Source organism: Aotus nancymaae, unplaced genomic scaffold (genome assembly GCF_030222135.1).
Source record: "Aotus nancymaae isolate 86718 unplaced genomic scaffold, 86718_ANA_hifiasm-v0.15.2.pri h1tg000059l, whole genome shotgun sequence".
NCBI lineage: Eukaryota > Metazoa > Chordata > Mammalia > Primates > Aotidae > Aotus > Aotus nancymaae.
Window position 1 is genome coordinate 52,429,482 of NW_026988473.1, and position 12,113 is coordinate 52,441,594.

General features: G+C 41.2%; 1 protein-coding gene across 1 annotated transcript in view; it reads right to left on the minus strand.

Annotated features, from left to right (window-relative positions):
• SYT9 (synaptotagmin 9) overlaps nucleotides 1–12,113 on the minus strand; it is a 245,313-nt gene that overhangs the window by 66,319 nt on the left and 166,881 nt on the right. Inside the window, exons 4-5 of the mRNA XM_012456732.2 lie at nucleotides 3,942–4,062; nucleotides 2,012–2,183 (exon numbers count right to left, since the gene is read on the minus strand). Coding sequence (XP_012312155.2) covers nucleotides 2,012–2,183; nucleotides 3,942–4,062 — 293 coding nt within the window. The remainder of the gene's footprint in view (nucleotides 1–2,011; nucleotides 2,184–3,941; nucleotides 4,063–12,113) is intronic.

Sequence of the window (12,113 nt, forward strand, 5' to 3'; positions counted from 1 at the left end):
ATGGCTGCTCCAATTCCCACAAGAGGCAACCAAGCATGGGTGAAGGAGCAGTTTTGTGTCTGGCAGCCATGGGTCTCGAGCCTACAAAGTAGCATAAGTGAAGGAGGCTCATGGATCTTCCTGCTCTCTCTCTTCAGAGAATACTGTTATTGTCTTATACTCATCCCTCCTTTCTTCCAAGTCCAGCTTCTTTGGCCCACTTAGTTTCCCAACTATAGAAAGATATATAGCTCCTTTGACCTTGAGGCTATTTTTTTAAATTTTGAGATGGAGTCTCACTCTGTCGCCCAGGCTGGAGTGCAGTGGCATGATCTCAGCTCACTGCAATCTTTAGCTCTTGGGTTCAAGCGATTCTCCTGCCTCAGCCTCCCAAGGAGCTGGGATTATAGGCGGTGCCACCATGCCTGACTAATTTTTGTATTTTTAGTAGAGATGGGGTTTCACCATGTTGGCTTGGCTGGTCTCAAACTCCTGAACTCAAGTAATTCACCTGCCTTGGCCTCTCAAAGTGCTGGGATTACAGGTGTGAGCCACCGTGCCAGTCCAAGGCTAATATTTCTGAAACTTTCCCTAGGTAGGTCCCTGCTTTGGGCCATTTCTGTTTTCCCTAGCAGTTTTTTAAAAGTCCTTCTTATAATTGGACTGATATGGCCAATTCTTTAACTCTATGGGATCCAAACTCACATACTTTCTTTTTCCCTCTTGCAAAGATGAGTGATTTTTTCTCCAATGTGTGTATGGAGCATAAAGGTGAGATGAGTGTGGGGAGGTTGTGTGAAGGATATTTGAGTCTCTGCTCACTAAAATCAAATGCATGAGAAGCCCGATGAATTCTGCCATGAATTTTTCCAGGCCAGATTTATGAGTTTACTGAGAATTAAATTAAGGCAGAGCTCACATAATCAGATTTGTCCATGCAGGAAACTTGGCAATAACTTAAAAATTGCTGGCCTAGGCTTCCACAGTTGGTGGGCAATGTCTCCTACTGGGGCCTGACACTATTGGTGTTGTTTCTTGCCCACAGGAGATGGGACAAGGTCTACTGCTCAGCATGGGCTGTCACACTCATGGGCAGCTGAGCCAACCCACATGCTCCTGGGGTTGGAAGACTGTCATGCTTCACGCAGGCATCTGCTGGAAAGAGTGTTCAGGTCACTGAAGCTGCCTTGCTGATATTTCAGAGGCATGTGGGAAAATTCTTAGCCACAATATTAGAAGTCAGAATAATTTTTTTAAATAATTGTGCCCAGACCACGTGGGAGGTTTCCAATTAAAGAGAGACTTTGAATTTCAGTCTAATGACTGGTTTAACATGTATAATTCCCTGTTGCTACTTCCTTTGCATATTAAAATGACTGTTTTTCAAATCTGTCCTTTACACAATTGGCTACAATGCAGGCTATAAATATCTCTTCTGTGCTGTATTAATTAAAAAGTTGAGCATCTTATACATTTTAATGTACCTTGTCATCCATCCTGATTCTAGCATTTTCAGAACATTTCTGTGTTTGCTTTCAGACTTAAGTGGATGGAAACAATCTTTATTAAATACTTGTGAGAAGGAAAAAGATTGAAGTTATGTATTTAGAAATGTTGATGGTCTGGCTAAAGTAATCATTTTGCCATTTTAAGTGGAATCTTTCCAGTGAAGGCAGTTAGGACTGCCTGATGGAAGATAAAACCTGTGGGGCCACAGTTATCTAAGCTGAGATTCTAGGAGTTGTGCAAAGATGAAAAGGGGAAGAGGTGGAGGTTAGGGGAAGATGGAGGAAGAGAAAGACATGATAAAGGGGCAAAAAAGAATGGGAGTGCTGAGAGACACTTTGGTAGTCTTCACTCTACAGCATGGTTTAGAGGTGACTCCTGTCAATGTCCTTCCCATGCACTGCTAGTTGGCTCATTTCCTGAAGCCTGGGATACCAGCTAAGAATCTGTGGCTGCTGCTCCCCCTCCACCCTCCCAGCCCTGGGTGCCGTGAACTTGCACTGGGAAAGAGTTCCAGGCATCTCACCGGTCATAGTCCATGACCGCTATGGACAAGTGGATTTGGTCAATGTTCTCGGGAGGGACATCAAAGACTATGGCTTCGTTGTAAACAGGATTCAAGGTGTTCCTCTTGGTGGATGTTTTCCTCTTCTTCAGCCGTCTGCCATCACACATCAGCGAGACTTTCACGTAGGGATCTGGACAGACCATGAGAAGCAGGAGTACTGTGAGGATTAGTGTAGATTTAGGTTACTGTGGATTTTCATGGACTATGGTATGGAGAGCTCCTTTTCCTGCCTGTGGACTGGAGCTGAAGGATTTTTATTAATATGATATCCGGGAGCAACTAGAGTTAGGATAATTAAGTCACTAATTCAAGAAAAAGCACAGGATACTGTCTCTTCAAAATGTGTGAAATTTAAAAATAGTTTGAAAACATCTGTTACTGAATTAGACATTCCAGCCTGAACTCAAGACTGGTCTGGCCGGGAGAGGAATAGAAATGCACAGGCATTTTCAATACTGAAAACAGGCCCCCCAACTCTGAGCCACCTCAGGGAATCTTTTCAGGTCTTTAAAAAGGGGAATTCCTAGACTCTCTGAATTTCTGAATTCCTAGAGGGCAGAGAGAACATCTGGGAGTGGAATTCCTTAAGTACGGTGAACTTGAGCCCCTAGAGTGGACTGCCTTTGCATTGCAAGGAGAGAAGCAACACAGCATATCAGAGAGAGAAAGCACACAGGCTTCCTCGTGGTGCAACACTGTGGTGAGGTGACAGGTGGCAAGGCTGGCTTCTGCTCCACATAGGGCTTTTCTGGTCCTACCAGCTATCTCACTTTCCTTCTCTTCAGTGGGAAGTCCTCATTCTCTTTTTACCTGCATAACCATGCATTGCTCTGACTCCTATATACAGTCCAGGAGGGACTTAGACGACTAGAGAGACCACATCTTTTTTTTTCCTTTGTTAAAAAAAAACTGGGGTATAAGATGCAGAATATATTGCATCTGATATTCTTTGATTTCAGAGGTCATAAGTCAGGGTGTACTGGGTGTTTTGGACCTGCAGAGGTTGCTTGTGAATTTGCATAGTTAGCAATGCAGATAGAGGCATTTTTTTGGTTAGGGTTCAGAATTTAATGCTTGGTTTACTGGGAAAACTAAAATTCATAGTTCAATTTAATAAGGAAATAGGATTGTTCTCAACCTTCAATGAGCTTGAGATGATGATATTTGAGGAAAGACCCAATTAGATAAGCTTTATCAGTGTGTGTAAATGGTAGATCCAATTCACAATTACGGTGAGGGAGACCCAAGAAAGAGTACAATTGCCCCTGGTATCCACAAGGAATTGGTTTCAGGACCCTTCACAGATGTGAAAATCCAAGGATGCTCAAGTTCCTTATATAAAATGGCGTGGTATTTGCATATAACCTATGTACATCCTCCTGTATACTTTAAATTTTCTCTAGATTGCTTACAATACCTAATCCAAAGTAAATGCTGTATAAATAGTTGTTATACAGTATTCTTTTAAAAAAACTATTATTTTTATTGTTGTATTCTTATTTTTTTCTGAATGTTTTCAATCCATTGGTGGTTGAATCTGCAGATGTGGAACTGGTGGATACAGAAGGCTAACTGTGATAATAACAATAACTAACAATACGTAGCACTTAATATAGGTTAGACACTGTTCTCATGGCTTTATATTTATTAATTCAGTTTTACAACAGCTCAGTGAGCCAGACACTATAATTACTCTCATCTTACCAGTGGAAATCCAAAGTTCAGAGAGGTAAAATGACTTGCCCAAGGTTATATAGGTGTTAGGACTAGGATTAACCCCATGTAGTCTGCTTCCAGAGTAAATGTGCTTTGTTACCATACTAAAACTTCATAAGGTACTTACTACATTAGAAGTGCATGAGGAAGTCTGAATTTGAAAATGCCCCACCTGATGCTCCTGTTATGTCCATTGCCTTTAAATTCCTTGCTTTTATAATGGTAATGGTCAGCCTGCCAGCCGTTGGAAGATAGCACAGGGAAAACATCAGCTCTCCCAGATCCACGTTGTCCTGTTGAGAAAGCACAAACTGAAGTATTAGAAAGTGTCTCCAGCCTGGTGTGCAAGAGGCTCAGCTTCAGGCAGCACACTGCCCTTTTTGCTCAGCTTGTGAATCCCTGCTCTCTCTTCCCTTTATGTCAGTCACAGGGAGAATAATAAATCCCTGCACTTTGGGAGCACCTCATCCTAAGGAAGCATAGCTATCTTTTTTTTTAATTGTACTTTAGGTTCTGGGGTACATGTGCAGATCATGCAGGATTGTCGCATAGGTACATACATGGCAAGCTGGTTTGCTGCCTCCATCTCCCCGTCACCTGAATCTGGCATTTCTCCCCATATTATCTCTCTCCAACCTCCCCACCCCCTGCTGTCCCTCCCCTAGTACCCCCACAACAGACCCCAGTGTGTGACGCTCCCCTCCCTGTGTCCACGTGTTCTCATTGTTCAACACCCGCTTATGAGTGAAAACATGTGTTGTTTGATTTTCTGTTCTTGGGTCAGTTTGCTGAGAATGATGGTTGCCAGATTCATCCATGTCTCTACAAAGGACGTGAACTCATTGATTTTTATGGCTGCGTAGCATTCCATGGTGTATACGTGCCACATTTTCCTTGTCCAGTCTATCAGTGATGGGCATTTGGGTTGGTTCCAGGTCTTTGCTATTGTAAACAGTGCCACAGCGAACATACGTGTGCATGTGTCTTTATAATGGAATGATTTATAATCATTCTATTAGGAAGCATAGCTATCTTTGGATGGCAAAGCTGTAAGGCTGCTCAGGCCTCTGTCACCATGTATCTAGCCACAGGGAGCCCTGTACAGACCCATCTGACCAGGTAGCCCAGTACATATCCTCCAGTGCAGAAGCCTCAGAAGCCTCACAGCCTCAACAATCCTCCACAGAGTCCCCCATATGGCTCCACTCATATCACTACCACAATGCACAAAGAGCCTCTAGTCAAAACTACACAAAGAGGTGCCCTGCAGTGCTGTGGGGTCCCACCCACAGCCCAGGGTAGCTCTGCACACAGCCCATGCAGCAAGATGAAGCCTCTCAACAGGTCTCCACACCTCCCCACAAACTCCCCTACACAGCCTCCTCAAGCTTGCCACAATATCCCTGTATACTCCTGCATACCCCCACCCTCCCACATGCAATCCTCCTGCCACCAAGCACTGTACACACCCTGGTCGTGCACAACTTGTGCAGACCAGCACATGGCTACACTGGACCCTGAAAACTTACAACCTGTCACATAGCTCCAAATAAGGACACTGTGAGCCTGAGAGTGGCACCCTGAGAACCCACACATTCAGAGCCCTGGACACACCCAAGTACTTGCCTAGTCCCACACAGCCTCCATGCAGGGAGAGAAGAACAGAGACCCAGACTCCCAGGTGGCCTCTCACAGTTCCACTTTGTGGCAGCTCTTTCCTTTTCTTGGCGTGCCTCTAAAGACCCCCATTTCCCTCCACTGGGGAATATATCTCAGGCAGTGTGCAGCCATTCAAATAGGTCAGGAGACACAATTCTCTTTCTCCTTTTAAGCTTAGGGAGAGTATAACCAGAAAGGAGGGGAAAAAAAGCCATTTCATTTCGTTTCAATTTCTGAGAGAGATACCTGAGGTTATCGAGCTGAGGTGCCTGTGTCTAATTAATACAGTTTCCTACTGACAGTGCTCTGGGGATTCAGGTTTTTGCCCTCACTGTCCACAGCTTTCCCTCCCCTTCTCATTTCTCCAAGGATGCTTCTATTTTTAGAAGGACAGATTCAGCTCTGGAAGGTCACCTTACCCAACCTCCATTTCTTGACTGCTTCCACAGGAGGATGAGGCAAAGGGACCTATTTGGTCACTAAGGCAGATGGATTACTCTGTGTCTTCTTGCATCATGCATTGCTTGCCTCGTGTAAATAAATGACCTCACCTTGCAAGATAGGCTTCCTGGTTCCTGGAGCCCTGACCTCAAGAGACCCAGGTGACTGGGCCTTCCCCTTTTGGGAGCTATGAGGGCCTGGGGACTAGAATTCTACAGGACTGAAGGTTTTACACACAGCAGGCTCTGGCTTGCTCTGTGGTGCTGGATTCCCTACTGCAGGAGTAGTGTCTGGCCTCACTGAAGAGAGGACTGACCCAGCCTACTGCTGGTGGAAAGGAAAGGGAGACCACAGCCATCCCCACACGTCACCCTTTCATTTCCTTACTCCCTGGCCCAGTTCTTTGCTCTTCAACTTCTGTTCTTCCTTTAAAAGGCTTTTCACAGTACCTAGCTCTCTCCTCTCCCCTCATCCTTCTCAGAAAATCTTGATTTAGCAAAGTAAATACAGAATTAACCAAAACTATGCCTATGAAGCTTCATAATCAATTCCTTCAACGTACATTTCCTGAGGGCTCTCACTGTGCAAACACTTTGTAAGGTTTAGGATGTGAAAATGCATGCTGTCTAATCTCTGCCCTTAAGGCTGATGCACATAATTAAATGTGATGTGTCAGATTACTTCCATGCTAGGTATGTTGGGTTGTTTGTTTTCCCCATCATAAGCCCATTCACAAATATTTATACAACATGGCTATTTGCTCATAAGTTAAAAGAAAAAAAATCAAACCTCAGATTTGATGGTATATCCAGAATTGAACTAGGCAAACTCCACATTTGTACTTTAAAAAATAGCAAATTAGGTGGGTGCAGTGGCACCTACCTACAATCCTAGCTATGCTGGAGGCTAAAGCAGAAGGATCACTTGAACCCAGGAGTACAAGTTCAGCATAGGAAATCTAGCAAGATGCTGTCTCTTAAAAAAAAAAAAAAAGAAACAAACAACAGGCAGCTAGTGCCTCTTCCGTGGAGAAGAACCAAAATAGCAAGCAGATATTTGCACTTTGAATAGATCATCTAACAGAGAACACTGGAATTCAACAAAAAAGTGACAGGAAGCACCAAAAGTAACAAAGGAAAAGGAAGCCATGCAGCCTGCTCAGCTGGGTTTGGGTGGGAGCTGGGAGAAGCTCCATAATGTGGGGAAAGGGAAAGGGAAATTGAGAGACCTCCTAGGGTCCACATTCCCACCACATGCTATCCTACTCACAGGAGAGCCCCTCAACCCTCACAGGCCTTGAGACTAAGACAGAGAACTGCCTAGAAATTGTCTAGTGGTATTGCTTCAAAGAGGGAGCTCATGCTGTGACCCACAGGCCCCTAAGCCCTGAGCACAGTGACATTCTGAAAGCTGAGCCCCCAAAGGACTATGTCTTGCCCTGGTTTCGATGCCACTGATCCTGCCATCAGGCCAGGGAGAGAGAGTTGAGACCAGATGCTTTCATGCACCCTAAGGATAAAGTCTACTGTCACTAGTGCTGCAAGCTGCAAGCTGGGGGACTGAGGCATGAGTAAATCACATGCTGCACAGCTACCTACCTATGCTGTTCCCAATGAGAATGTCTGTGCCCTCCCCAGTGGCAGCCCTGAACTGAAGCCACCACTGTCCTCACCTGAGCATTCTGTTGACTACCTGGGGACCACCCTGTTCCTGCCTATCATAGCCATGCCTTAACATATTTCTGGGGGCCTGAGGACATGTCTCAAGTCTGCCAACCTAGTCCTGTCTCCTCAGTACTTCAGCATGCCATTCAGGCATGGAAATCATCCAACCTAGTCCACCACTGTTGGTACATGTGCATTCTTCCCAGGGTCTGAGGTGGGGGCAACTCAACCCTGATACCTCCACAATTAATACCCACTTGCAAGCACCATGAGACTGGCCCATCTAACTCACTGCAGCTCAGACTAACTTGGATTCCAGTGAGTGGCCCAATCAGTGCTACTGCCCACATCAAGCCTGCTAATCAAGGGCAAGGGAACCTGTCCACATGCCAGGCCCTGTGCTGTCACTACTAGCATTTCAGCAAGCCATGTGGAAGCCCAATAATTGGTCCATCTGGACCCACTAATACCAGAGCCAGTATATATCACTCTGGGGCCCAAAGACAGGCATCTTCAGCCTACTGCTGTATTCTTGAGGCCAGAAGACTGGCCCACCTAATAACCTAGTTACGTCTCCACTAATAACTACACCCTAAGCAATCAAGGAAATCAGAAATACCACTGACACTATTTGTAGCCAAGGAGATCATACAGAGACTAAACTATTGATTGCATCCAAAATTCAAAGCCAAAGCGCCCTACTCAACCAACATTGTAGATAATCTTCAGAAAAAATTCCTCTCTATAAAAGCAAATTTAAAAAATTGGAAGAAGTGATTGTTACACCCGATGTGCAGATATTAACATAAGGACACAGGAAACATGAAAAAGCAAGGACACAAAGGAACACAATAATTCTACAGCAACAGAGACCAATAAAAGAATCAGTGAAATCCTGGGTAAGTAATTCAAATTACTGATTTTAAAGAAGTTCAGAAAACAAGATAATTTTGAAAAACAATATGTAAAATTGGAAAACAATTAACCAAAGAGATACAAATTTTTTAAAAGAACCAAACAGAAGTTCTGTAACTGAAGAATTCACTGAATGAAATAAAAAATACAGTAAAAACCTCCAACGATGGATTAGATTAAGCAGAAGAATCTCAGAACTTGAAATCTTTTGAAATAATCCAGACAAAAATAAATAAAAAGAATAAAGAAGAATGAGAAAGTCTTTGTAACATATGGAACATAACATAAAGTGACTCAATATTCTAATTATCAGTGTCCCCAAGGGCAAAGAGAGAACGAAAGGATTAGAAACTACATTTAATGAAGTAATAGATGAAAACTTCCCCAATCTAGAAAAAGACTTATATATAAAAAGACTTACATAGATAATGAAAGGGTTAGAAAATCTATTTAATGAAATAATAGATGAAAACTTCCCCAATCTAGAAAAAGACTTATATAGGGGGCTCAGAGAGCCTCACACAAATACAAAGCAAGAAGGCCTTCTCCACAGCACATTATAGTCAAACAATTTAAAGTCAAAGATAAAGAGGGGATTCTAACAACAGCAAGACAAAAGTGTCTAGTCACCTTAAAGGAAACCCCATTGGACTAACAAAGTATTTCTCTGCAGAAACTATACAGGGCAGGAGAGATATATGCAAAGCACTGAAGGAAAAAAAATGCCACTTAAGTATGCTATCTAGCAAAATTATCCTTCACAAAAAAAGTCCTTCCCAGAGAAGAAAATGCTGAGAGAATTTATCACCACTAGACTGGCCCTAGAAGAAATGTTCAAAGAAGTCCTAAATTTGGAATAAAAAAGATTACATTTACCATCATGAAAACACACGAAAGTGTAAAACTTACAGTAAACCAAACACACAATGAGGAAGAGAAAGAACTCAAATAGTACAACTACAGAAAACCACCAAACCAAAATGACAAACAATTAGAAAAAAAAAATAAGAGAGGAACAAAGAACATATGAAACAACCAGAAAACAATTAAGAACATGACAGAAACAAAGCCTTGCATATTAAAAGCAATCTTGAGACCAGGTACAGTGGCTCACGCCTATAATCCCAGCACTTAGGAAGGCCAAGGCAGATGAATCACCTGAGGTCAGGAGTTCAACACCAGCCTGGATAACATGGTGAAATCCTGTCTCTCCTAAAAATACAAAAATTATCTAGGTGTGGTGGCAGGTACCATAATCCCAGCTATTTGGGTGGCTGAGACAGGAGAATCACTTGAATCTGGGAGGGCAGAGAGGGCAGAGGTTGCAGTGAGCCAAGACCACACCATTGCACTCCAGCCTGGGCAACAAGTGCAAAACTCTGTCTAAAAAAACCAAAAACAAAAACAAAAACAATCTTGAATGTAGATTATATTATCTGCTTAAAATATATGGACTGGCTGAATAAATAAGAAAACATTATCCAAGTATATGCTGCCTACAAGAAATACACTTTACCTGTCCCTTTACCCAAAGTAAAGGGATGGAAAAAAAATCCCACTCAAACAGAAATCCAAAGTGAGCAGAAGTAGCTATACTTATATCAGATCAAATAGACTTTAGGACAAAAACAGTAAAAATGACAAAGACAAAAAAGGTCATTATATAATAATGATAAAGGGATCAATCCAGCAAGAGGATACAACAATTCTGAATGCATCCAACTCTCGAGTGGCCAGATTCATAAAGCAAATATAACTAGCGCTAAAGAGAGAGAAACAGACTCCCATAAAATAATATTGGTGAAATTCAATACCTCACTCAGCATTAGTCAAATCATCTAGAGAGAAAATCAACAATGACAACAAAAAATTGGATTTAAACTACACTTTAGACCAAATGGATCTAACACACATTTACAGAACATTTTATTCAACAACCATAAAATATATATTCTTCTAAGTACATGAAACATCCTCCAGGATACACCATATGTTAGGTCACAAAATGATTCTCAACACATTTTTAAAAATCAAGATCATATTAACTATCTTCAGGTCACAATGGAATAAAACAATAAATCAATACTAGGAGGAACTCTGGGATCTACAGATGCATGGAAATTAAAAAACATGCTTCTGAATGACCACTGAGTCAATGAAGAAATTGAGATGAAAAGCAAAAAATTTCTTGAAACAAATGTAAATGAAGACACATGCCAGAACCAATGAGATAGAGTGAAAGGAGTGCTAAGAGGAAGTTTAACATAGGCAATGAATGCCTACATCAAAAAAGTAGAAAGATTTCAAGGAAACAACCTAATGATGCATCTCAAGAAACCACAAAAGCAAGAATAAACCAAACTCAAAATTAGAAGAAAATAAATATTAAAGAGCAGAACTAAAAGAGATAGACTAAAAACCACAAAGGACAAATGAAATGAAAAGTTGATTCTTCAAAAAAAAAAAGATAAAGTTGATAAACCACTAGCGAGGCTAACCAAGAAAAGAAGACAGAAGACAAAAATAAAACAAAAACTGAAAAGGGAGACATTACAACTGATTCTACAGAAATACAAAAGATCAACACACACAATTATGATTATATGCTAACAAACCAGAAAACCTAGGAAAAGTGGATAAATTCCTGGAAATATACAAGCTACCAAGATTGAATCAGGAAAAAACAGAAAACCTAAGCAGACCAATAATGAATAGCAAGATTGAATCATTAATACAAAGTCTCCCAACAAAGAAAACCCAACTACTGGATGGATTCACAGCTGAAATTTACCAAACATACAAAGAAGAACTAATACAAATCCTCCTAAAACCATTTCAAAAAATTCAAGAGCAAAGAACTCTCCTCAGGTCATTTTATTAGGTGACCATTATCCCAATGACAAAACCTGACAAGAACACAACAAAAAAGAAAACTATGTAAATCCTCAACAAAATGCTAGCAAATCAAGTCCAACACACATCAGAAAGATAACACATCATGATCAAATGGGATTTATACCAGGGATGCAAGGATGGTTCAACATACAAAAATAAAAAAATGTGATACACCACATAAACAAAATCAAGGACAAAAATTATATGATCTTATCAATAGATGCAGAAAAAGCATTTGATAAAATATACCATCCCTTCATGATAAAAACTCTCAATAAACCAAGTATAGAAGGAACACGCCTCAAAATAATAAAGGCAATCTATGACAAACCCAAAACTAACATCATACTGAATGTTAGCATGAACATTACTACTGAAAAGATGAAAGCCTTTCCTCTCAGATCTGTAATTAAACAAGGATTCCCACTTTCACCACTCTTATTTAACATAGTACTGGAAGTCTTAGCCACAGCAAGCATGCAAGACAAAGAAATAAAAGGCATCATTCAGAACAAGGATATCTGAGGAAAACAAATTAAAAAAATAAAATAATAAAACAAAAGGCATCCAAATTGGAAAAGAGGAAGTCAACCATTTCTTTGCTGATGATATGATCTTATAGAAAAACCGAGACTGTATCAAAAAACTCTTAGATTTGATAAATTTAATAAAGTTTCAGAATGCAAATCAACATAAAATATCATTAGCATTTCTATACACTGATAACGAACTAGCCAAGAAAGAAATCAAGAAGGCAATCCCATTTACAA